The 26,486-nt window shown below is 41.3% G+C and overlaps 1 protein-coding gene across 5 annotated transcripts in view; it reads left to right on the top strand.

The window, feature by feature from the left end:
• Positions 1 to 310: 310 nt before the first annotated feature.
• The window catches only part of Tdrd3 (tudor domain containing 3), a 133,020-nt gene continuing 106,844 nt past the window's right edge, over positions 311 to 26,486 (top strand). For 3 of the 5 annotated variants that reach the window (XM_052190847.1, XM_052190844.1, XM_052190843.1), the window contains exon 1: positions 312 to 1,229. Coding sequence is in view for 3 of the 5 variants with exons in the window: in XM_052190844.1 (XP_052046804.1) it covers positions 1,189 to 1,229 (41 nt within the window). In the remaining 2 variants the exon portion in view is untranslated. Of the gene's footprint in view, positions 1,230 to 26,486 lie in introns of all 5 variants that reach the window. The other 2 variants (XR_007979221.1, XM_052190845.1) reach the window with 1 other exon arrangement.

The following is a 26,486-nucleotide window of genomic DNA, read 5'->3' as shown; positions in this document are numbered from 1 at the left end:
GTACTTAACACCCTTCTTTCTCTTAATAAGTTCCTTCCAAGTCTCAAGAGCAGTTGCCAATTTCGCAGTCTCTCCCAAGTCAGGCTTAGCGATGGTGACAGTAAAGGTGAAGCAGCAGCCGTTGCGAAGGGTTGCTGACGGAATAGAAGTTCTTAAATAGCCCGCGGAATCACTGGGAAGTACTTTTCCCCCATCTCTTCTCCCCCGCCACTGTCCGGGAGAAGAAGGACCCAGATCCTGGAGCAAACTTTTTAGGAGCACCAAGAGGCCCGCGCCCCTCCCGACTCCTCTTCTCTGATTGGCCAGTGTGACTCCCGACTGGCCAATCACGTTTGGAGCGTTTCGGCGCAGCTCGGTGGCGTCGCCGCGCATGCCCAGTTGGGGACACGCCGTGCACCCGGGTCCTCGCGCGCGTGGCAAAGGGCACGGTGTGGGGCGGTGCTAGCAAGACTAGGTGCTGGTGCCAAGGTCGCCGGGCCGCGCTGGGACAGGGCTACGCCCAGCAGGAGGGTGACAGGAAAAAGCTGTCTTGTCACCACTCCCCAGTTTCCAAGCTAACTCCTCTAAGTGCAGGGTTAGGGTGTCCCGCTCATCCAACTGTCTGCTGGGACTCCGAAGGGGTGCGAGCCTCTGAGTCTCGGCCGACCGCAAGGCCAGCTGACTGGAGCCGGCCCGGACCAGAACAATCAGCTCTGGTGCAGGATGGGCTGGGCTGCACCGCCCCAAACGTGGCCATCTTAGCATCATCCCCGATGTGCCTCCCGGGCCGCGGGGTCCTTGTCCCGCCCCGTGAGGCAGCCCTGGGAAGCGCGGCTCCCGTGTGGGTAATTTAAAAAGTGAACCAAGCAGCGCGGCAGGAAGGGCGCCAGCCTAGCTCAGTCCCCGCTGCGCCGCGTCCGTCCAACCCCCCCCTCCCCCCGGCCCAGGCCGCGTTTGGATGCTCGCCGCTCCCAGCCCCGGCCGGCCCCTGCGGCCGCTCGCAAAACGCGGCGAGCGGAACCCGCACGCGGAAGCGCCCGTCGCACTGAGCATGCCCAGTGGCACAGTCGAACAGAGGAGTTTTTTTTCTTTTTCTTTTCTTTCTTCTTTTTTCTCTCTTGCTTTTTCTTTTTTCTGGGGCTCCAGCAGGAGGCCTGTCCCCCACCCTCAGTCCAGACCCCCGCCGTCCCCCAGCCTGAGCAGCTAACCATGGCCGAGGTGTCCGGCGCCGCGTTGTCCCAGGCGGGTTGGTAAGTGCCGCGTCGCGCCGGCCGCCCGGCCGCGGGCTCCGGTCGGGCCCCAGGGAAGGTCGGGAGAGGGGGCGCCGGGGATGCGGCGGGGAAGGCGGCCACGGCCACCCGCCCCGGTCCTCTCGGGGGCCCTCGGGGCCGGCTCCGCCCCCGGCGCCACGCGGAGCTCGGCGAGTGTCCCCGCTCCCCTAGGGGCGGCGGCCTGCGACCCGGAGCGGAGCGGCGGCCCGCGGGGAGAGAGCGAGGCCTCGGGGCCGGGGAGCGGGCGACGGCCGGGCCCGAGCCGCGCCGCTAGGGAGGACCCGCGGGGCCGAGCCCGGCGCGCCGCCGCCGCCTCTGGAGGGTGTCGCTGCGGCGGACGCGGTAGGCGGCGGCCTGCGGGAAGTTGGCGGGAGCACGGAGCCCAGTCCCGCGTGGCGGCCCGAGCCGGCCCGCTGCCCTCGTTTTAAACTACCGCGCCGGCTGGAGCGCCGCTGTCCTTGCTGCACGCTCAACTTGCTAAGCAGAGAATGACCGCCCGGGCTACTGGTGCCGGGGCTGCCCCGTGGAACTTTTCTCGAAAGAATGGCATTGGTCTGATTTTAAAAGGACTTTTCCAGCCGTGACTTTTGGCTATCTGAAAGTAATTACAAAATATTCGAAATGAAGCAGGTTCTGGAATCGCAGCCATTCCAGTTGTAAATATCCATTTAATTCAGCGTCGATTTTCCCAGCCTGGCATAGGTACCATCTGGACTGATGGGTAGGGATCAAGATGAAGTACAGATTATTTGTCCCAGCTTTCTGAAACTACACTTTTGAGTTAGAAGGGAGAAGCATCAAGAAAACTATTGCAGTGTTAGCCAGGCGTGAAGGACAGAGAGAGCACTTTAGGACTGAAGGAGAGAAGTGGGTTCTGACAGAGTGACGAAAGGCTTTGTAGATGTAGAGTTAGGAAAGGGTTTATTTTGGAGAAAGGACACTAGATCCCAGTGGTTCCTGGAAGTAGGAAGGTGTTTGAGGATTAAAACCGAGAAGGAGGGCTCCAGTGCTTAAAGGATTGGAATTTTATTTTGATTATCAAGTTTTGACCAATAGGGTGGTGTCCTCAGAACCCTACTGTGAACGTTTTGCTAAGTGACTTCACAGGCTTTTTTTCCCCTACCCTACTCACAGGTGTGAGATGAAGGCAAAGAATTAAGTAACTTTTTCCTATGACATGGCTAGAAAGTGGTTGAAATAAATGTTGATGTAACTAGGCTGGTCCAGTCCTGTGTACTTACTGTTTATTTATTTAATGAATAAAGTACAGACCTCTTCATCCGCCCCCCCCCCCCCGCCCCCATTACTGGTACAGCAAATTGTAAGTTAAAGAGTTCACTTATTCAGTTTTATTTTACTCTTTTAATGTAATGCCCCCTTTCATTTTCTTGATTTTTTTACAAGGCTGTACAGAATAATCTTAAGTTTCTCTTCATTTCAGTTTATGTAGCCCAGGCTGGGCTGGAACTCATGATGGAATTGCAGGTTTGGATCACACCAGTCTTCGCATCAATTTGAGTTCTTCCTTACACTGAGTCTCTTATAAACTAGTGATAGCCCTTTGTTTGCAAACACGGCCTTTTGAATACATTTTGCAACATGGCTACATCCTCTAGAAGGTTCATTATTTTATTGGGATTCCAGATGATTCTAAATTTGTTTTCTTTGGACTCTTAAATGCCCTCTTAAATAGAGGGCAGAGAACTCTATATTATTTTTCTGTGATATCTTTGATAGCTAGAAATACTATCATAGGGTCTTATTAAGTTGAAAGAGTTGACCTTGGAGTGGCCCTGTCAGTCACAGATGCCCAGAGTATTTTCCTCCTTTATTAGGTTGTTACAAATCTCCAGCACTGTTACATTTTATCATTTGCCACTTTGTATCCCAAGTTTGGTTTATATATTCCTTTCGACCAATCTGTTTTGCTTCTGTAGAGCCCAGATAAAGGCTGGGATCACTACAGTTCTTACATCTCTAAGGCTGGTAGGAGTTTTCTGGAATCCTGACCCATGTTCACCAGTCAAAAGTTTGTGTCAAGGAAGGAAGGCAGGTTCTCTTCAGTGATGTGGCTGGGCTGGTACTAGGCCTTTAATTAGAGACTTAACTGTGGTCCAATTAGAATTTCAAAGGTTTAAACGGATAAGAGTGCTGTGAAGAAAAGTGTAGACTAGAGAACAGCTTTGAACAACTCCATAGAGTTCTGACATCTAGATTTCACTTCTGGGGTTGTTGCTGACTCTAAACAAAGTATTTTTGGACTCAAGTGTGCTATATACTAAAGTAGTTGTAGGTTCTAAAATGAAATGCTAAAACATCTATACAGTTATTGATTTGTATTATTCACAGTATGTAAAGTGGGAAAATAATAGTGAGTGGCTTATGCTGATAATTTGATGCAGAAGACTAATTTATTGTTGAAATTTATTGGGTTATTTATGAGTATTTTAGTCTCAGATGCTCAGTAATATTCCAGCCAAACTCAGGGCTTTAAAACATAAATTAAGCAGTTTATACCCCCAACTGCCCCACGCAGCCAGCTTGTAGCATAGAGGATTAGATTTCATGTACTTTACTTTAAAATGTTTTAGGGATTTTTGCAGTAAGTTAGTTTGTTTAAATATCTAAAATGGCACCTCGGTCCTTTGTAATGCTTACTTCTGTGCATAAGATAACTTGATAGGAGGGATTTGGCACTATATTTGTGTGGGGAACAGTATCCGTCATGTTGTGTGCCTTGTTTTTCCTCAGTCATCTATAGAGGGAATTGTCTATATCTACTATCTACTCACTGTACACGTCCACAGTATGTTTTTGAATCGTTTATTTTTTAAATATTTTTGCATGTGAGGTGAATGTGCCTAGTATGTATGGGTATGTGGCACATTTGGAAGCCAGAAGAGGAGGCTGGGAGTCCTCTATCATTCTCTCTTGTATTCCTTTGAGACAGAGTTTCTCACAGAATATGGAGCTCGTTTCTTGGTGTTGGATAGACTGCCACCCAGCAAACTCCTGTGGCCATCCTGTCTGTCTCACTGGGGCTTGCTGTACCAGTTCCTGTACCAGAGCCACACCTAGCACTTTATATCCGTGATGGGGATCCAAGCTCAAGCCTCTTATCTGAGCCATTTTCCCCCTCCTAGCCCCTTCCTCCTGCTCCTTCCTCCTGCCTTGCCCTGGCCCTCTCCCTTCCTCCTTTTAAATGTTAGGAAAAATGTAATTATTGTAATTATTGTGAGACCATATTGTCTGTAGAATTAATGTTGTGTAGTTTAACCAAATCATTAGAGAGTAATAGTTTGTTCAATTCTATGTAGTGGAACCAAGAATATGCTCAAATATTCAGAATAAAAATTTAGTACTTATTTGTAGTGCATTGTGGTGACCACTTCTTATTTAAATGGTGGATTAAAAATAACACATTGCCCTATGTCCTTGTAATCCTAGCCTTGGCTTCATACTGAGACTGTCAGAAAAACCTAAGTCAACAAACAAAGAGAGGATTAAACCCTACATTTAAAAGTGGAATTGTTTGCTGTTTTTTGGTTTCTTAGTCTGAGGGGTGGTTATGTCATAATGAAAGAACTCATAGTTCTAATTGGATCACCTAGACCTATGTTTTGAAGTCTTAAGAATTTCTGAAAAAACAAAACACTATGCTCATGTTTTGTTTTCTTGAGCAGTTTAGAGTTGAAGCTCTATAAAGTAGTTACAGTGATTTTTAGGCGGGGCATGGTGACTCACGGCTATAGTCCTGAGTGAAGTTAGAAGATTGCTGTAAATTCTGGGCCAGTCTAGCCTATAGAGAGACACCTTGTGTAAAACAAAACAAAACAAAACAAAATTTTTTTATTACAAAATATTTTTTGAAACACAGAATATTGATGGTTTAACCACAGAACACTCCAGGCATCTGATTTTTTTCTCTTTCTTTCTTTCTTTCTTTCTTTCTTTCTTTCTTTCTTTCTTTCTTTCTTTCTTTCTTTCTCTCTCTCTCTCTCTCTCTCTCTCTCTCTCTCTCTCTCTTTCTTTCTTTCTAAAAAAAAAAAAAAGAATGGAAGGGATAGAGTATGATGTTACAGATCTCCTTCCCTCCCTAGAATCTCACCTTTCCTTTGGGCCATCTCACTTTGGCTACAGCTACCACACTAGCATCTTCTGTCCCAAGTACATTTGTGTTACTTTTCTACCATTAAGAAACTGCAGCTTAAGCTGGGCCGTGGTGGCGCACGCCTGTAATCCCAGCAGAGGCAGGCAGATTTCTGAGTTCGAGGCCAACCTGGTCTACAGAGTGAGTTCCAGGCCAGCCAGGGCTACACAGAGAAACCCTGTCTCGAAAAAACCAAATCCAAAAAACCAGGGGGGGAAAAAAAGAAAACAACAGCAACAACAAAAAGAAACTGCATCTTATACACTGCTGCAGTCAGCTCTGGTGCTGGAGAGCGCATAGGCTAATAGTGCAAATGCAGTGTGTGGTGCACAGTCCCAGGGCGTCTGCTCTTCTGTACTTCTAGTGGAACAACTTCCAGACATGTCATTGCTGGGAGTTAACATTCTTCTGTCTTCCTTTCATAGCCCACCAGTAGAAGCTTCTCCACAGCCTCATTAATCATCACAATGAAGAGTGTGGTTGTCATTCTTCAGCCTGTCCTCTGCTCTTCTTGTTGTGTTGGTTTCAGTTTTCCCGAGGCACACTAGTCCCCAGGAGACTGCTGGTGAAGAGCACTCTTAAGTGAAAAAATAACTGTCTAAACAGCACAGATAGAGCCTTTGGTAGCTTGTAGCATCAATATAACTACTTATGTTAGTGCTAGTAGTTGTATAATACATGTATGAAAAGGATATTAGGAATCTTTATTCATCCATGTTATTCTGTAGCAACTCTTCACATAGGAGAACACAGTATTGTATCTCCTCTCACATGGCCTCACTGTGTGTTCCAAGCTGATCTTGAACTGTGAATTTTGCTTAAGCTTTCCTAGTCCTGGTGTTATAGCCAGTTACAGCTATTTACCACTATATGAGGTTTAGTTTAGTTAAGAAGAAGTTACATATTAAGTGCATCCTAGTTTTTATTTCTGAAATAAATGTGTAAAATGCATTTTTCTGTTTCCTTTTCTCTACCCTCCTTCCTACTCCCTTTTTCTTTGAGACAGTCTTACTGTAGAATGGCTGTCCTGGAACTCACTGTGCAGATCTACAGGCTAGACTTGAACTCCCAGAGCTCCACCTCATAAGCCTCCCAAGTGCTGGGATTAAAGGTGTGTGCCATCACACCTGGCTTATGAAGTGCATTTTCATTGCCACTGTAATAAAAATGTCCTTGTGTACTCTCTTGGGAAGGATCAAAATCATAATATCTTTTAGAGACTGAAGAACACGATAAGAAAGCAGCTGTTTTTATTTGGTTTTCAGGGAGGCTTATTGGAAACACCCCTCTTTATTCATTACCATTATTATTTTTAGAGAGGTTCTCACTGTAGCTCTGGCCTCCAGCCTAGAGCTTGCTGTGTAGATCAGGATCACTTTGAACTCACAGACATCTGCCTACCTCTGCCTCCATCTTCCAAGTGTTGGGAGGAAAGGCAGGACCACAGTTCCTGGTAACACCTTCTATTTTATGCTATTTCCCACTTTACCGCACATTGGTAATCAATCTCTCTCTAGTTTATATCATTTGCAAAGTTAAGATGTTGAAAGGTAGTATGTCTTTGTTAACGTTTTGCCTTAGAATATGTTACATATCCCTTGCTGCTTCTATTGATGGTGTAAACTGGGTATTTTGTCAGAGTGTATGATTTTAAGGTGCTGTTTGCACTCATTTTTGGTGACTCACCTATAAATTTAGTTCCAGCTGCCTGTAGGCTTGACTGCCTCAAGCATGAAGAAGGTCTATAAAGAAACTTGCTGCCTCAGCAGGTTGAAATAAATTTCTTTTTTTCCACACAGCAGCATTTGCTAAATCAACTAAAAACTATATAGTAACAGTTCAAGAATCATAAAAATAGCACATCAGCTTTCTTTAGCTTATGATTTCTCATTCTGACAAAAGGAGAATATTAGCATTTTGATGATTTATATTATACATAAGTTCTGTAGTCAAAACTTCTTGCCGGGCGGTGGTGTCACACACCTTTAATCCCAGAACTTGGGAGGCAGAGGCAGGTGGATTTCTGAGTTCGAGACCAGCCTGGTTTACAGAGTGAGTTACAGGATAGCCAGGACTACACAGAGAAACCCTGTCTTGAAAGAAACCAAAACAAAACAAGACAAAACTTCTGAACATCTATAATGTAGAGGTAGATGAGTGTCATTTGCACAATAACTAGACTATCCTTAGAATAACAGAAAAATGTAAGAAATACTTGTGGAACCATAGTACAACAAAGAAAAGCAGGAAGGGGGGAGAAGAAATGTGCGACAATATGACACATCAAGAAGTTGTCAGGTCAAAGATGAAGAGAACAGAAAAGAAAGTCATGATGATGGAAAGGGAAAGACTCAGCTTAATATGTCCTGTAACCTTAGTGCGGTGCATCTGTGGTGTGTGTGTGTGTGTGTGTGTGTGTGTGTGTATGCATGCATGCATGCATGTGAACCTTCCTGTCTGTGTGTATATGCCCTCTTTACATGCATTGCAGCTTTGTGGTTTTTAAGGTAGACATAAATAGATCCTCTTAGTATTATGGTATTGGAGGTATACTATCTTTACATTAATACATTAATAAAAAACAGCCCCAGCAATACTGTATGTACTGAAGTATTCTTAGAAAATATTTATGCTTCCTATGTGCAAGATCCTGTGTTTGTTTTGGAGTGTAGTGATGTATGGCAGGTAGAATTTAAGCATGTTCTGTACCATTGTTTTTCTTTCCGAGTGGTGTTGAAAAACATCTGAAAGCAATTAACCCAGGCTTGGGAGCCGGGAGAACTTTCCAGTGTAATAATGTATATACATTGCTTGTTGTACATCCTGTCTTGGCACTGTGTCTGATTTTTGTTTAGGGAAAAACAGGCAGATCCATCAATTTGTCTATTCAACAAATAGTTATTGAACATTGCGTTGTGGCAGGCACTTATAATCAGTACATTTAACTTTCATTTTGTAGTTAATAGAAGTTGATGAGTTTTAGTCACGGTATGGGAGGTTAAGGTAGAGGTGACATTACTCCTTGGGTTGTAAAATCCCTGCTTTGCAGTAGTTGGACCTGGGCAGGAGTAGGTTCAGAGATATAAAAAGGGTATTAGAAGTTTTATGTTATCCCGTAACTGTGACGAAAGCTGACAACAGGAGCGGTAAGAAATTGATTCTAGTTTTCAGGTTTACACACATGAATCAGTTATAATTTACTTTTTATGGAGACTATTGGAAGATTACCATATTTTTCAGATGGTTGGGTCATAAGCCAAATGAAAATATTATTTCTTCAAAGACCTCATCTTAAACATGGCTGCTTTGAGTTCTAAGCCTTCAATATAAAACCCTTTGGGGACATTTTAGTGTACTGTAATGGACATATGTGGCTACTGTATGCATCAAATGTGTCTAGTCCAAGTTCAGATATGTTATAACATAGAGTGAGTTTGGAAAATATAGGCTAAAAATGTAAATTTTGCAATATTTTATTGTTTATATATTGAAATAAAAATTTCAAAATATTGTATGAAAATTATAAAGTTAGTTTTTCTATTTCTACTTACTTTCAAAGGTGACTACAAGAGGCTTGGAGGGCAACTTAGTGTTAAGAATATCTCCTGCTGAGTTTAGTTTCTAGCACTTAAACAAATACTTAACCACCTGTACCCTGTCTCATCCAGCTCCAGATGATGCCCTGAGTCTGGTGCACCTGCTCCCAGGTGCATAGACCCACATACAGACACAGTTGCACACACATCTTTAAAATATCTTGTCTCTGTTGGACACTATTGAGCTGAAAACCAATCTGTGTTCAAGTACTGAAAAATTTCAGCATTTTTAGAGGAGATTCTTTAAGCACTGACAGGTAGAGAAAATGCTTTAGAGTGTATTATAAAGTTATTCATTCTTCTAACAGAAAATGGATGTTTCTTTTAAGAGTTCTCGGATCATATAATTTGGTCAGTATTTTATTGACTTACTAACAATAGAGGTAGAGCAGTTTTGAGTCCTAAATAACGTAAGGGTTCCTTAAAAATGAGCCCATGCCGCACATGATCTAGATCTAAGATTTGAGTAAAAAAGTTCAAGTGTAGATTTTCAGAAGACTGCCATGAAGACTCAGGTGAGGCATTTGCAGCCAAGCCTGATGACTTGAGTTTGATCCCTGGAACTCTTCTGTTGGAAGGAAAGAGCCTACTCCTGAAAATTGTTCTTTCATTTTCCAAAGTGCCCTCTGATCTGTGTGCCCTACTGAGGGGCTGAGGGGTTTCAGACCAGAGGAGCTGCGCTGGAGTGCGAGTGGGTTGAGGAGGGTACAAACCCTGAAAAGCTCATCCTGAGATGGGCAGGAGTTTGATTGCTTGCCTCCTGTCCTGGGTCCCCCAACGCCAGGAGGTCATGTAGCCTTGTAGCCAGGTTAAATTCCTCACCCCTCATAAGACAGTGTAACAGCACCTGGAATTCCTCCTCACATAAATGAGGCATTTCCAGTGTCTGGCTTGGCCAGTGACATACACTGAGGCCAAAAGGCACTACCGCCCCAACGGTTCCCATTCCCCTACCCCTATTAAATGACCCTTCTCACTGAAGCTGTCTCCAGAGTCTGTTCTCAGGTGCTCACAGCTGAGAAGTACCCAAGGCCTCTTCCAGGCCAATCCTGCCTCGTCTCCCCATTTAGGATCCCTTGTCTACCTCCTAAGTAAATGGAATAAAATTTGAAAAAAGGTTTACTAAATTCTTGGGACCAACTTTGCAGAGCTTGGAAGTTAATTAGGTGAATTTTGTAAATATGAAACATTAAATATTGAATATTGGTGGAAAAATTTTCTGAGTCATACTTGATGGCTTATAATTTTATAAACTTCTAAAGGAAAGGATCAAGTGTAGGTTGCTCTTTTGTTAAACAGCTTTCAATTTTGAGCCACGGAAAACACCGTTTATTTGTTGCTGATGAGGACAGGAAGCATGTGTGGTTTCTGTCTCCACTTAGTTCGCAAGACTCCTAATAGAGGACAGGTGACTGCCTCTGGTGATGGCCTTGCTGATGGCAATCCTGTGGTGATGTAGGCTCTCGTGAGTTAATATGGAGGCTTCTGCTCTGATAACCGTATCTATTCTAGTCCCTTCCACAGACCCTTTTCCTAAATGTCATGTGTCTGCCCCCTACTACTTCCGAATGGAGACTAAACTCCAACATGAGTTTTGAAGGGGAAAAGCATGTGCTAAGGATAGCAAATGTGATTCCTGAAGGATTGTGTTGATTTGACTGCTTTCCCTGTGTTTTCTTTGGGGTGCCCTGGATGGCTGACTCATCTTTAGTTGTAATATTTTGCAGTTGAGCAAGATGAGGATACACCTTTTCCCTTGTTTTGGTTGCTGTTGGCAGTTTTCCTACTGACCTTTTCTGGTTGTTTTTCTTATTTTGTTCTGTTTTCAAACCATTTTTGTTCTTGCTTATTTAATCAATTACACATTCATCAGAAGTCTTTATTGTTTCTTTGATAATTAAAAGTTGATTCACATTGTAGGTTTTCAAATACAAATGTTAAACATGTGGCTATGTGGATACAGTGAAATTTTAGTAGTTGTCTTTCTGTTCATGTCTCCATATTGTTGCTGCAAAGTAGCCACCTAAAATAGCATTTGATTTTGTGGGTTTTTGTTATTGTTTATTTTTCAAGATAGGTTTTCTCTGTTTAGCCCTGGCTGTCCTGGAACTCCCTCTGTAGGTCAGCCTGCCTCTACCTTCTGAGTGCTGGGATTAAGGGAGTATGCCACCACTGCCTGGTCTATATTTGAATATGTTGATGAACACCTTATCTGTTTTCTGCTGACCCAATTACCAGTATTGTACTCACTAAATTTTCTAGCACTTGTGAAGATTTTGCAGAGATGGTTTAAAGAAAGATGTCTATTTTTATATAAGAATATGTATCTTCTTTAAAAATTGAGAGTTTAAGGTGGGATTTATTTGCTGTAATGGAAGAATACACTGTCAAATATATGTTAATAAGTATGGGATAATGAGATATACTTAATATGTAAATGATCATGACACAGATCAGTCTGTACACTGAAGTCTGGCTCTCTTAAAAGTACCACAGAGCTTTGAGTTTTGTTTATCCTTAAATGAGTAAGTTTAGCCTCGCATGAATATGCAGAATGGACTGAAGCACACACTACTAAATGGCTTACTTTAGTTAGGTAGGGCTTAGGCTTCGGGCTCAGCAGAGTCTCACAGTAAAGAGGTCTGAGTTCTACCCATTTTGCTCCCTGTCTTAAAACAGCCCAGTTTTCTGGAACAGTTCTGCTTTGTGTTTCGGTCACTTTGCTGGTTCCACATGTGAGCCATGCAGTATCTGGTATCACTTGGCACCTGTCAGTGTGATGGACTACAGACACCTGCTCAGTTGTCTTCGTAGTTTAACGGGTCTCCCTTGGTGATTCTTTGGCACATTAGAGTCAAGGAAGACCATTCCAGAATATTGTAATTGCTTGCATGGGCAAACCTGAACAGCTGTCATATCTCATGAGCAGCATGTCAGATTCAAAGAGAAGTGTTCTCAGGAAAGGGAAGGACAGAGGGATGACATGTGTCACATTCTTTGTTTCTAAGAATTTTAATCTCATGTCCACCTGAAAGACATTCTGAGCACTGTGGCCTAGCTCAGTGATTCTCAAGTTATCTGTCAATATATTTCCAGTGTGTCAGATGAGTGTCTTGTAAATTATACAACTGTGAAGTAGTGTTAGGTTGTTCTACAATTCTGTGCTCACCCCAGTTTCTGTACCTGTTCCATCACCCAGCAGTAAGAGAGTTTGTGGGTTGGCACTGATTTGGTCTGTGGCTCACACAGGAAGCAGTTCTTTTCTATCTGGAATCAGATATTTAGAAACAGTGATACTCTTTGAATTATGTTAAATTTGAGTAAATTGGTAGGAATAGACAAAAACCTACTTTTGGGGGAGGGCTTTTACACTTTTGATTTAATTTATTTAATACTTTTAAAAGGTAAAATTGTAACCCATGCTTATCAGTTTGCTTATAAAAGAGGATTATAAGTATTAGTGATGGTACATGTGTGCAATCTCAGTACTTATATAGGAGGCTAATCCTATATAAGACCATTTCAAAATTGACAATGAATAAGTAAGTATATATATGTATTATATTTTTTATATAACATCTATTATATATATATATATATATATATATATATATATATAACATTATAAGCCTCACTGTAGATACCTAGTATGATAGGTTTATTAGATCTCATTATTATTTCATAAGTTTTTACACTTTTAGCTATGAATTAATATTAGGCCATATTTGGTATTATGAAGCTTACCTTCCATTATATTGACTACATTTTACCTTTTGATTTAGTCCTGCTTCATGTTTTCATGAAAAAAATAAGTCTGAACTGGGTTGCTGGTAGTTTTTAACATGCTTACTTTATTACAATATTACAAGCAAGGTAAATAGAGCAAAAATACTCTGCCAAACACTAGCCTATCTTGAACTTTGAAAGTATATCTTACAGAAAGGTATTCTTCAGGCTGTATTCCACATAATTCCAAAAGAGAAATGCCAACACCAAGCTAGCCATTGTAGAAATCCTTTATCTGTGTATAAATTGAATTGTTAATAGTTATTGGTAATGTATTAAGCAAAAGTATATGGAAAATACATGTAGGTACATGTTTCTGTGTATCTAGAACATATGTTTTCTTATTTTTTTTCTTTTATTGAAAATAGATTTTTCTCACAATGTATCCTGATTTTGGTTTCCCTTCTCTCTACTCCTCCCAGCTGACCCCCACTTCTCTCATTCAGATCCGCTCCCTTTCTTTCTCTTATTAGAAATGAACAGGTTTCTAAGAGATACTACTAAAGTATAACAAAATAAAATATAATAAGATAACACAAAAGCTGTCTCATTGAAGTTTTACAGGACAAACCAAGAGAAGGCACAAGAATCAGAGACCCATTTGTTCTAATACTCAGAAATCCCGTAAAACTAACCTGGAAGCTATGATATATACACAGGACCCAGTGCAGACCTGTGCAGGGCCGTGCATGCTTCACTCTGGGAATTCATATCATACATGATTTGCTCTTGCTCATCTTATTTTCTTGGTGTCTTCTATCTCCTCTGCCTCTTAAGTTCTTTCCTCCTCCTCTTCCACTGAGCTCTGAGGGTACTGGATTTGATGGAGATATCCCATTTAGGGACAAGAGTTCCAGGGTGTCTCATTCTTTGTGGAATGTCTGGCTGTGGTATTAATTTCCTTCTGCTGTGGGAGGAAGCGTCTCTGATGATGGCTGAGCATCGCCATCTACTTGAGTATGGCAGAATATTATTGAGTCATTTTATCACTAAATTCTGTCTTAAGAGCAGTAGTGTTTGGTTTTTACCCAAGATTCCTGGGGTATCTATCTTGTCTCAGGTCCTTGGTCACCCAGGCATTGCTGGGTATGGGTTCCATCTCGTGGAATGGGTCTTCAGTCAAATCAGACATTTACTGGTTACTCCCCTAAACCTTGTACCACCATTAACCTAGCATATCTTACAGACAGGACACCACTGTAGATAAAGGATTTCTACAATGGCTGGCTTGGTGTTGACATTTCTCTTTTGGAATTATGTGGAATACAGCCTGAAGAACACCTTTCTGTAAGATATACTTTCAAAGTTCAAGATAGGCTAGTGTTTGGCAGAGTATTTTTGCTACATTTACCTTGCTTGTTGCTATGATAGTCTGCCTTGTATTCTTTCTATAGACACTTCCTTACTTCTCTCTCAACAATTTTATTTAGTTATTTACTTACTTATTTATTTAGTATTCCTAAGTTCTCAATATAAACTAAGAGGTCAGCAAGAAGTCAGTACTATAAAAGTGTTTCCTAGGAATAGCTTTGGAAAATTAAATCAGTATTTGTATAAAACAGATTAATAAATTACTTTGAATAAATGCTTCTATTAGAATTTGTTGATTATAATAATTACAAGTCTATAACAAAACTAGATTATCATGAGAGATTGTTGAGGAAAAGAATAATAACAAAAATGTCACTGTTTAGTGTTGACTTCAATTCGATTTCATCTACTTTCCTCTTCCTTTTTTATTAGTTCTTTGAGAATTTTGTACAATGCATTTGGATCATATTTACTTCTCCCCAATTCATCCACATCCATCCCTTCTTTCCTACCCACCCAACATTATACTGCTTATTTTTATTTTTTAATCATTATTTATTGTTATTATGTATATATTTTTAAACCCATAAAGTACAGTTTATGCTGCCCATATACTTTTTTCCAGTGTGGCCTTTGGCTGGAGAGTGGTCTACCACCACAGCCTTAAAACCGACTCTCTTTTTCCTAACTACAGTCACCTGTCAATAGCTCCCTTGTTAAGGGTGGGACTTAATGACTACCTCCTGTCTCCGATAGAATTTTGTCTTTTTTGGTCTGTACAGGACTTGTACATTTGAACTTTTCTGAATTCATATATACTGCCCTGTTGTATCCAGGCAACACAGCTTCCTTGTGGTTATATACCACCTATGGCTTTTATAGGCTTTCTGCCCTTTTTGCCATCATACTCCAGGGCTTGGGATGTGGGTTGTAATATAGATGTTCTGTTTAAGGCTCAGCTGTCTCTATAGTCTCTTACTCTCTGCATCTTGATTGCAGTGGTTCTTTGTGCTAATTGCAATGTACTAGACTACAAGCTTCTCTGATGGGTATTGAGAAATCCATTAATCCATGTGTATGATGATAAGTCATCAAGAGTTGGTTTAACTCTGTGTCTGTTTATCAGAGTAGTAGTACTGGGCTCTCCCCTAGAGTCTCTGTCCTGTCTAGCCACTGGTTCTTGGCTCTGATAATAATGCCAGGTATGGGTTTCAACTTTTGGATTGGGCCTTAGACCCAAGCAGAAAGTGTTTGGTTACTACTACATTTGTGTTGCTATTGTGTCAGTGAGCATGTCTTCTTAGGTACCTTATTGTTGTAGCTGTCAGGGTTCCCAGTTGGGTAAGATTGGTAATTCCTTCTCTCCTCTGGTACATGCATGATACTTTCCAGCATTATGAAAGATAATGTTCTGTGACTCAAGTATCTTCAGTAATAGGGTCTTTCTGTCAAGTTCTGGAGGGTAACCAGTAGCATTGGAAATAGCCTGTAATGTTTGGGGGGTATGAGGTTTGATTTGTCAACAACTCTAAAGTAAGGTAACCAACCCATTACTGATAATAATAGTATAGTAATAATAGCTTTTAATAATAGTATTCTGTAGGATCACTTTTGCCCTGCTATAGGATAACATCATTTAAACTTTTAAGTATATATGTATATATTTTATGAAAGTTGTACAGTATAAAGTTTCTTTATGATTCTTTTTTCAAAATCTCTTTAAGTGTCATTTCTCTCTATAGTCACTGGTGTACCCTGCCCTTCTATCCTCTCCCCATTAAATCTCCCTGCACCACTTTAACCCTTTGCGTTCTTTCTCCCCACCCTTGACATCCAAGTGTGCTGGCTGCAAGGTCCCAGGAATCGAGTAAAGCCGCAATCCTATGAGTTCAAATGGGAAGGAGATGGGCTAAGAGGAGGGTTCTGTCCCTGGCATGCAGTCTTGGGACTTGGGCAAGTGGGATGGAAGTGGGAGAGGGGAGATGCAAGACCACCTGGGTCTGCACCATGTGTGTTGGGTCTGGGGTCCCTGATGATGGCAAGCAGGTATGTCTACGTTTAAACTGTATAGTTTGTGGTTAAGAGTATGGGCTCAGAAGCACAACTCTCCTAAGCTGACGTCAATCCTCGTTCAACTTGTATTAGCTATAACTTTGGGCGTATTTCTATAGTGCCCACTTTTCTCTGTTTGCTGATCTATATGATGGTATCAATGGTGGTAGGGCTCATGTGCTGTAATCAGGAAGACTCGGAGTTAATCCAAATCTTGCTTAGAACATTGCTTGACATTTGATGAGCACATGGAAGGTAATGTGTTGTGTTTCAAGATTGTCCCCAGTTAAATAACTTCAGATGATTTGCACATACAGGGATTTCTCTGCATATATCAGCTTTTTTGGAAAAGGCTGATATCCTTTATTTTGTAATATTTTTCTTTTGAGAGGACTATTTTACGGATTTCAAATTTTCTAACTTACAGTAATGTTTGTTGTTGAGTAATCTCTCAAAGATGAAATGGCCCTGGAAGACAGAATATTTGATGTATTATTTTATTTGTACATTGCAAATAGAAGTTTGATAGGAATTTGTGAGTATACAGTCCCTTACTGTATGAATAGTAAATCTCAGAAACTGAAGGAAGGTTACTTCATATTTTCATTGAAATGTTGCTTTACTAAGTATCTTTATTTTATTTTTTGTAAGCTTGGGTTTCCTCTGAGTAATAGGATTCTGCCCCCCAAAATGAAATGTGTAGAAACAGTTATATAACATGAAAATTTATGGAATAGTGTTACTTTTTTTAAAAGAAAACTTTTTGAATGAGAAGGACTATCTTTATAGGAAAAGGAGAGAATGTAATTGTACCTGAAATATGGAATTAGAAAACATGGTTGAAGGTCCAAATCTGGCTTGCTGCCTAGTTTTCTCAATATGGTTTTATTTAGACAGATCCATAAGAATTAATGTACCCATGGTCCGTGTCTTATTTTATGCTACAGATGAAGAGTTAAGTATTCCTAACAAATAAGATGGCTTATAAAGTCCACAGTTTGTACTTTGTAGCTCTTTACAGTAAAGCATGCTAGTTTCTGCTGTGAATAATTTGTAAGTAATTAGTGACATAGATATTACTCTATTGTGAGAAAAGTACAGAGGTGGGAACAGGTAATGCATTCCAGAATATGTCAAACACAGTATGGCAAAACCATCATGACTGTTGTTCTTGCCCTTATGTATAGTGACCAGTGACGTGAGGGGTGAGGACAAGTTAGTCCACCCCCCAACCCCCACCCTCAACCCCCGTATTTGATTGGAAAATGCATGGACTTGCAATGGGCCTTTGTCAGATGCAGATTTGTCACTGGTGTTTGAAATGGTCTGCTGATTTCAATAGAGCTCTTCCTTGGTGCCCTGGGGCAGATATGCCTTTACTTTCAGATTTCTATCAAAGGGACAGCTTCACATGCCTAAACAGAGAATGCCTAAAACAGAGGGAATTTTGTTTTGCTGAAATATATGCTTTTTTTTTTAAGAGAAAAATTTAAAATTAAATTAAATTTTTTTGACAATTTTATACACGTATGTAATGCATTGTGATTACTCTTTCCTCACATCTCCTTTCCCACATTTTTTTCCAGTGCACCCCCCTCCCTCTGCATTCCTTTTCAAGATTAATGACTTTTGGGTTGTTTGAGGTTAACTAGTTTAACTAGAGCCATCAATGTGACCGTGGAATTAGAACTTGTTAATTCAGGAAAAAGTGAATGTATGAACTTGGAAAATAATTAAAACATAGCAGTCCTTACCAGGCACAGTAATAGCCCATGCCTTTAATACTAGCACTCAGGATGGCGAGGCAGAGGTAGGCTGGTCACTATCCGCTCCAGATCAGCTTGGTCTACATAGCAAGTTCTAGGTCAGCTAGGAACAAACAAAACAAAATTAAAAACACCAAAGAGAACTCCCATCATTAATCCTGAATAAAATTAGGTGGAACAGTGAAACATATTTGGTAATCCATCATATTTAATTTACCTTACTCAAGATCACCAGAATGCTTATTAGAAATTGAACCCAAGGAAAATTAATGTTTTTGATTTGACAAAGGCTGATGACGTTTTATAATCGGGTTTAAGGGCCAGCTTGCTTGTCACATCCTTGTTTGTTTTTTTTTTTTTTTGTTTTTTTTGTTTTTTTTTTTTGTTTTTTTTTGAAGATGTGACTCTCAAACTTCCAGGATCATTAGTTTTACCTTGTAGAGATCTAGTCACTGGGATTCATTACACAATTTGAATTTTTAATATCATTCTGATTATAGAAACTATGATACTGCTTCTTAAATGTTTACAGTAAAGGCAGTTCATATATTGAGGCTGAAATTAACACAGATAAAAAGCAAACTTACTCCTTTAATAAATGGAATCCATAGTAGACAGATACTATTACTGGGAAGCTAGGTCCTGAGTGTACTAACGTAAGCAGCTGGTGGGTGCTTTGAATAGCTCGCATAGGCTCCTGTGCTTGAGTGCTTGGCCTTCAGAGAGTGATCCTACTTTACAGGGGCTAGGAGGTGTGGCCTTGTTGCAGTAGGTGTGGCCTTGTTGGAGTAGGTGTGGCCTTGTTGGAGGAAGGTTATCACTGGGGGTGGGCTTTCTGGTTTCAAATACTCAAGCCAAGCCCAGTGTTTTACTCTGCCTGCTGCCTTTCACTTTGTATGTAGAACTCTAACCTAAATGCCAGCACCATGTCTGCCTGAATGCCACCATGCTTCAAACAGGATGACAAAGACTAAACCTCTGAACTGTAAGCGAGCCCAATGAAATGCTTTCCTTTATAAGAGTTGCTCTGAGGCTGGAGAGATGGCTCAGCGGGTAAGATGGCTCAGCAGTGCTCTTCCAAAGGTCATGAGTTCAAATCCCAGCATCCACATGGTGGCTTACAACCACCCGTAAAGAGATCTGACACCCTATTCTGGTGTCTGAAGACAGCTACAGTGTACTTACATATAATAAATAAATAAATAAATATTTAAAAAAAAAGAGTTGCTCTGGTCATGATGTTGTTTTGTAGCAGGAGACCATTGACTAGACAGAGGTCGGTACCAAGAATAGGGTATTGATGTGACAGACATGACGATGCTTCTTGTTGGTGGAATGTGTGCACTTTCGGACTGACTTTGGATTAGGGAAACAGTTAAATGCTTTAAGTGGGGCTTAATGGACCCACTAGCAGGAGCAGGAGAATCAGTGGTACTAAGAGCAGTGTGTATCATGGTGGCTGCCTTCAGATGTTTCAGAGGAGAAGAATTTTAGTTTGTGGTCTTGAGACTGTTCTTGTGATGTTTGGCAAATAATGTAGCTGTTTTTTACCTTTGTCCAAAAAAGACTTCCTGAGCTAAACTGAAGAGTGTTGTTTTAATGGTGTTAGCAGAGGGGATTTCAATGGCCTAGTGGGACTGCGTCAACTGCTTATTAGTAGCCAGTCTTAGCAGATCTAAGTGGAGCAATGAAAAGTACAAAATGTACATTTTGAGGAGAAAAGGACCACCAGGAAGTGTAATGGTGCTAAGTCCCATGTTCATGGAGATGAACAGACTAAAGAAAAGCCTGATGCTAACATCAGGGCAAGACCCCATGCAGCAAAGCTTCCAATTTGTGAAAAGGAATTAAAGAAAACTCAGGGTCAGGTGCAGTGCCACATAGTCTAAGCACTTGGGAGGCTGTTCAAGGCCAGCCTGTTCTACAAAGCATGTTTCAGGACTGCCAAGCTCAGGCAGTGAAGGAAACCGTTGAAGAAAGCTGGTGAGAATGTATTTGAATGAGGGCTATGTTCCATCTCCAGGAACGCTACATAACGTGGTAGCTTTAGTCACATGGTTCTGGCTCTTGATGATCTAAGAAATGGATTATGGAATCTCCTTCGGGACTAAGGAAAGCCACTAAGGCCAGGCATGTGTCAGGGGTCCCTGCACAGAGGCCCAGAGAGGCCTTTGAGTGAAGCTGAAACCTGGCTTGCCTTAGAGTACCGAAGATGCTGGAGATGCCAGAGCCCTGGGATGCCTGCTGAGGAAAACTGCTAGCGGGAAGTTGTAGGCTTAGATTTTTTCAGACCTATTTTATTTTGGGTTCTAGAACATTTCAACCTCTCTTTTAGCCCACTGACCAGAGGTATGGGGAAAAGAAGGTTCATAGGAAAAAGGGGGTTGTGGACCTGTTTAGAAGTAATTCTTTGGGGTGATTTCAGTTTTCATTGTCAGGATACCAGAAGTCCAGTTCAATAACAAACCCCAAATGTGAATCAGTAGCAGCTGCTCCATACAGCAGAAACCACAGGCTCAGCCAAGTCGGGATGAGTCCATGGAACTGGCAAGAATCAGCCAGAATTCTACAGGAAGTTCTTTAGGGCATTTCTCTATATGAAGTGAAGACCAGCAAAGCATTGCAAGATGTAGCAATGCAGGAGTGTCCTTTCACTGCCAGAGTCTGCTTATATTCTTTCCAAACACCACACACACCCTCAAGCATTGCTCCAGCAAAATACCACATGCCTTTTCACATCTGCTTCAGCAAAACGTCCTCTCACAGACAGCTTCCAGAAGAATATCATGTATACAACTAATTTTTTAAAGAGACCAGAAATTTCTACCTCTGGGAGTAGAACCAGCCCACAAAAAAGAAGTGTGCTGTTGCAGGAGGAGGAGATCTGAAGAGCCTTTTGGTGACATCCACATGGAAATGCAGAATTTGGAGTTCTTTAGTTTTGACCCTTGCTTGGGTTTAGTATTCCCTCACTGTGCTCTCCTTCCTCCCCCTTGGAATGGTAATGTGCATCCTCTGCCATTGTCTGTTGGAAGGATGTGATCTGTTTCGTTTTGATTTACAGGGGTCAGAGTTAAAAAGATTGCCTCAGTCTTAGAAGAGACTTTGAATTTTGGATTTTTAAACAGTGATGAGTCTGAGATAGACTAAGCAGACGTTTTGAAGTTGGACTGATGTGTTTCTGCATTGTGATATGACTTCAGGTCTTTTGGGGGCAGGGAGTGAAATGTGGTTTGACTAATGGACCCCATAGGCTCATATATTTAAATGCTTTGTCATTACGGAGTGGTGTTACTTGATAGAGATTAGGAGGCGTGGCCTTGTTGGAGTAGGTGTGTCACTGGGGGTGGGCTTTGGGGTTTCAAATGCACAAGACAGACCCAGTGTTTTTCTCTGCCTGCTGCCTTCCGATCTGAAAATGTAGAACTCTCAGCTACTTTTCAACGCCTGCCTCTATGCCGCCATGATGACAATGAAACCCCTGAATGAAACCCCTAAATGCTTTCTTTATAAGAGTTGCTGTGCTTATGGTGTCTATTAACAGCAATAGAACGTTGACTTAAAACACAGACCATTACAATGAATATGAGACATTTGTAGAATAATTCTATAAGAATTATAATTAACTTTATGTATAAAATTGTAAAACATAAAAGTATGAAATTGTTTTCTTTTCTCAAATCACCAAATTTTGAACAAATACTTTATGGATTCAGTGGCAACCAGTTGGTTTAGTGATCTTCTGAAAGTGTTAAATAATTCCCATAAGAAGGTCAGATTAGTTGTTCTTATAAATATCACTTTAGCTTTTATTTCAGAGTTTGTTAAGAGATACATTGTAAATTAAGGATAATTTAAATAAAGCCTTTTTATTTTTGAGATAAATTTAACGAGGTTTTCTTAAGGGAAATAAATTCTGCGAGATGTTCCATGTTCTTGACTCCTGTAAACCTCATTCAAAAATAAAATTAATGGATAATGCCTATTCTTTTGGTAGTAGTGCTATTTCTTTATGCCTTTTACTTATTAACTAACTTTATTGGATACCTCAGAAATGGCCCATTAAGATTTAGTGTGGTCTCATTTTAAGTTAGTAAGAAGCACCCCATTGCATGACCCCATTGACTCAGCAATAGATATTTTAAAGTGTAAAGGTCTTAAACAAAATGAGGGGTTGGAGATGGCCCAGTAAGTGAAGTGACTTGAATTCAGATTCCTAGCATTCATATAAAAAGGCCATATGTATATACAGGTACACATGTCCCTTCACAGCTGAGTTGTCTCTCCAGCCCAGCCAAATATCTTCCAAAAAGGCAAAGTCACAGTTAGAGAAAAAAATATTTAATAAGGATTACTACAGCATGTTTTATTCACATACTTCTTCAGAAATATCACTAAAGTTAGAGCACAGCTAGCACCGATTCTCTTACAAGCAAGTCTTAACAGAGTATGTGCTGTGGTTTTTCTTTTTTGTAGTCTGAGTTTTCTCTTTCTTAGTTCTAATATATAAAGGATCTTTCAAAATGAAGGGATAGATGAACAAAAGCTTGAGCAAGAAATCAGGAAAATATGTAAGGACAGTTCACACACAAAGAAATACAAATGATTCTAACCTGAATAAAATGAGAAATAGGAATTGAGGGAGTGGTGGGATATATGTTCTGAGAAACCAGAAGAGCAGGTCGATTGGGTGGGAGGGGTCACCTGGGGTGCCAGCCTGCAGCTGCAGCGACGGCTACCTGGGATTGTAGCCGAAGGGGTTTTATATGACAGACTTTCTTTCTCACAAATGTGGCAAAGGATTCTGATTTTAGACACACACACACACACACACACACACACACACACTGTTGCAGAGTGTATAACAGAAAATTCCTTAGAATAGATAGCTTGAGTAATAGTTCCCGGTGAGGAGCCTCTTCCTGGGTTGCAAGTGGACTGACTCCCTAATGCACCCTTACATATCAGAGGACAGGAAGAAGAGAACACTTTAGTGTGTCTAATGGCATCAGTCCCACTAGGAGGGTTCTACCCGCATGAGCTAAGTACCTTCCAGAAGCCCTGTTTACAAATCCCAGCACACCAGGAATAGAGTTCCAACCCAGGAATTGGAGGCAGACATATTGTAGAGGAAGATGACATGCTTGATGTGTTCCTTTCTGATTGGCTGAGACCCTTAAGGCCTTGGTAGCTAGCTGAACAACGAGTATCGGGAACTTTTCTCAATTCTTTTGCCCTGCTTCTTGTGTTTAGTAGCTGAAAACCTAGAATGTTTAAGTCATTATTTAGAAAAATTATGTGCGTGATTTTCATCTTGCTAAAAATAATTGCTAATTTGGTTAGCTTCTTCTCTTACTATTTTGTTTGTTTTTTCAGCTCCTTTGCTGTATATGTGGTGAAGTGTACTCTTTATTATTTCATGCTTCCTACCGTGCTTTTACTTGTCTTTTCTGTCTTTTTAAGGGGTTGCTCTTTTACCTTGTACGTCATAGTTTTAAGTTGTCAAGGTCTGTTTGAAGTAATGACACTTTATGAACAATGTAAGGACTTTTCAATACAATGTTATTTGTCTATTTCTGTCCACTGTCCTGCTATTGCTTAAAATAGTTCTCATATCTAGTAGACATATAAGTCCTTTATAATGTTTTTATTTTGCCTGAAATATTCTAATGCCTTAAATAAATTTGTGTGTAATGTATGATGTAATGGTAGTTTAAAATTCTCTCCTTATATATTTCTAAGTGAAAAGTTTTCCATCTCTGCATTTCCTTTTTCAAATGCTTTTAATTCTTTCCTTCTTGTCTGGCCTCATCAGGTAGTTTGCTGAGCTGAATAATTTTTTTTCAGTATTTGAACTGAGTTTGCTAGAAGTAAATGCTCCTAGCTTTTACCTAGGACTCTCTTATTGACTTTATTTTCACAGCAAAAGATACGTTCTTTAAAGTAGGTTCTCTACAGATTGTAGGTTGACTCTTCGCAGTATTTTATTGATGTGATCTTGCTTTCTTCTGGGATGAATTCTTTCTAAGGGAAAGTTAGGAAATGCTTATTTCTTCTCTCTTTGTAATGCTCATTTGTGCTGTCAGCACTGTAAGACTTGTTCCTTTTTGTTTTCTGCAGAGGTGTTACAGTGATGTGTTTTGCTATAGAGTTCTTCGTATTTGTTTAGTAGTGTTTGTGTGTTCAGCTCCTTTGGTATTAGCTAGAGTCAAATCATTACTGGTTTCAGATGCTTTGATTGGAGCCTTAACCCTCCCCCATGAGACCTGTGGTAAGCATGGGAGCATCCCAGAGAGAGAAGCATTTTCTTGAGAGCTTAGCAGCCAGCTTTGAAAATGTGAGAGATCTGTATCTGTGAGTTTGCCTCCCCTGCTGCTTGACAATTGTGCTTTTTTTTTTGTGCCTTGGTATCTCTTTCAACCCTGTCATGTGTTCTTAGGTAAAGCTTGGAGAGGTTTCTTGTGGGTTTCCTAAGGGCCACTCCACCAATGGATGCTCAAGTTCTTGAGTGCCTAGAAGGACTTTTTAATTCCCCTAACTTGCTTTTGGTATTTGAAAGTTTGTAGTGCCTAGAAATGTTTGAAGAATGGGAGAGGCAGGGTCTTTTACACTCATTTGCAGCCAGAGTCTTAAGTGGTTGTACTGGCTGGTTTTGTGTGTCAACTTGACACAGGCTGGAGTTATCACAGAGAAAGGAGCTTCAGTTGGGGAAATGCCTCCATGAGATCCAGCTGTGGGGCATTTTCTCAATTAGTGATCTGGTGGGGAGAGCCCCTTGTGGGTGGTACCATCCCTGGGCTGGTATTCTTGGGTTCTATAAGAGAGCAGGCTGAGCAAGCCAGGGGAAGCAAGCTAGTAAGGAACATCCCTCCATGGCCTCTGCATCAGCTCCTGCTTCCTGACCTGCTTGAGTTCCAGTCCTGACTTCCTTTTGTGATGAACAGCAATGTGGAAGGTGTAAGCTGAATAAACCCTTTCCTCCCCAACTTGCTTCGTGGTCATGATGTTTGTGTAGGAATAGAAACCCTGACTGAGACAAATTTGTACCAGCGTTGTGGGGTATTCCTTGACAACCTGACCATGTTTTGGGGAGGACTGTGGAAGGACTTTGGAACTTTAGGCTAGATGGTCCATTCGGTGTTAAGAGCTCTGTGGAATGTTCTGTAGGAGCTTGGATGATAATGTTGAGAACATTGCAGAAGATGGAGGCCTGACTTGTGAAATTTCAGAGGGAAGATTAAAGACTCTTGTCAGGGCCATGTTTTGATTGTGAAGATTCTGTGGCTTTGGTTAGCTGGGGCTGAAGAATCAGCTGTGATTAATAAGATACCAGAACCACTAAAGCAAACCTTTGTGTTACTGGGACTATTGATGCTGGTTAGCTGGAGCTAAGAAATTAGCTGTGGTTAAGAAGAAACCAGCATCACTGAGGTGAAATCTTCTGGAAAGTGTTTTCTGAGAGCACAGAGGCTGTGTTCCAGAGATAGCCACAGTTGTATTTTGTGCTGTGGCTGGACTTGGTACTGTGTAAGAGTCACCCAGGTGGTACTGGTTTTGAAGGCATGAAGGGGTCATAAAGAGCAGCTGAGGCTCTTGGCATAGTGAGAGGCCATGGAAGGCCATTGGTGAAGTGCAGCCTCAGTTGCAATTGATGGCCCAGGACTTGAAGGGGTCATGCATAGGAGCAGAGGCTTGTCACCATGAAGAGAGCCTATGAAAGGCTATTGGTGAAGCCTAATTACAGTGGAAGATAGCAGCGTTTTGGAGATGCCAATACCATGTGATGACCACTAAGAACAGCAGCAGCAACGGAGTACAGGCAGGTGGAGCCTAGAAGACAAGCTGTGTGCTACAAAGGGCAGAGCTAGAGAAGTGACCCAAGCCCTTGGAGGAGCCCGGAAGATTGTGAGTTGGATCCCAGACATTGAGCCATTGGAGTTTGAGTTTGAGTTGTGACTATGCCCTGATATGTTTCCCTCGTGAAGGAAGAAAGTATTTTAGTGGAGCCCACAGTTAAGAGACTTTGAATTTTTAAAAGATTTTGAATTTTAAAGATACTGGACATTTTAAAGTGATTAAACTTTTAATATGTAAAGACTGTGGGACTTTTAAAGTAATTTATATCTTGGGGATGAATAAAGTAAGGGTTGAGGCTTAATAGTGATGTGTTTGTGTGTCAGGTTGACAAGGGGTCAATTGTACTGGCTGGTTTTGCGTGTCAACTTGACACAGGCTGGAGTTATCACAGAGAAAGGAGCTTCAGTTGGGGAAGTGCCTCCATGAGATCCATCTGTGGGGCATTTTCTCAATTAATGATCAGGTGGGGAGGACCCCTCGTGGGTGGTACCATCCCTGGGCTGGTATTCTTGGCTTTTATAAGAGAGCAGGCTGAGCAAGCCAGGGGAAGCAAGCCAGTAAGGAACCTCCCTCCATGGCCTCTGCATCAGCTCCTGCTTCCTGACCTGCTTGAGTTCCAGTCCTGACTTCCTTTTGTGATGAACAGCAATGTGGAAGGTGTAAGCTGAATAAACCCTTTCCTCCCCAACTTGCTTCGTGGTCATGATGTTTGTGTAGG

The sequence above is a fragment of the Apodemus sylvaticus genome, chromosome 8, assembly GCF_947179515.1.
Source record: "Apodemus sylvaticus chromosome 8, mApoSyl1.1, whole genome shotgun sequence".
Taxonomy (NCBI): Eukaryota; Metazoa; Chordata; class Mammalia; order Rodentia; family Muridae; genus Apodemus; species Apodemus sylvaticus.
The sequence above is the reverse complement of the archived record's forward strand: the minus strand, read 5'-3'. Positions and strand labels throughout refer to the sequence as shown.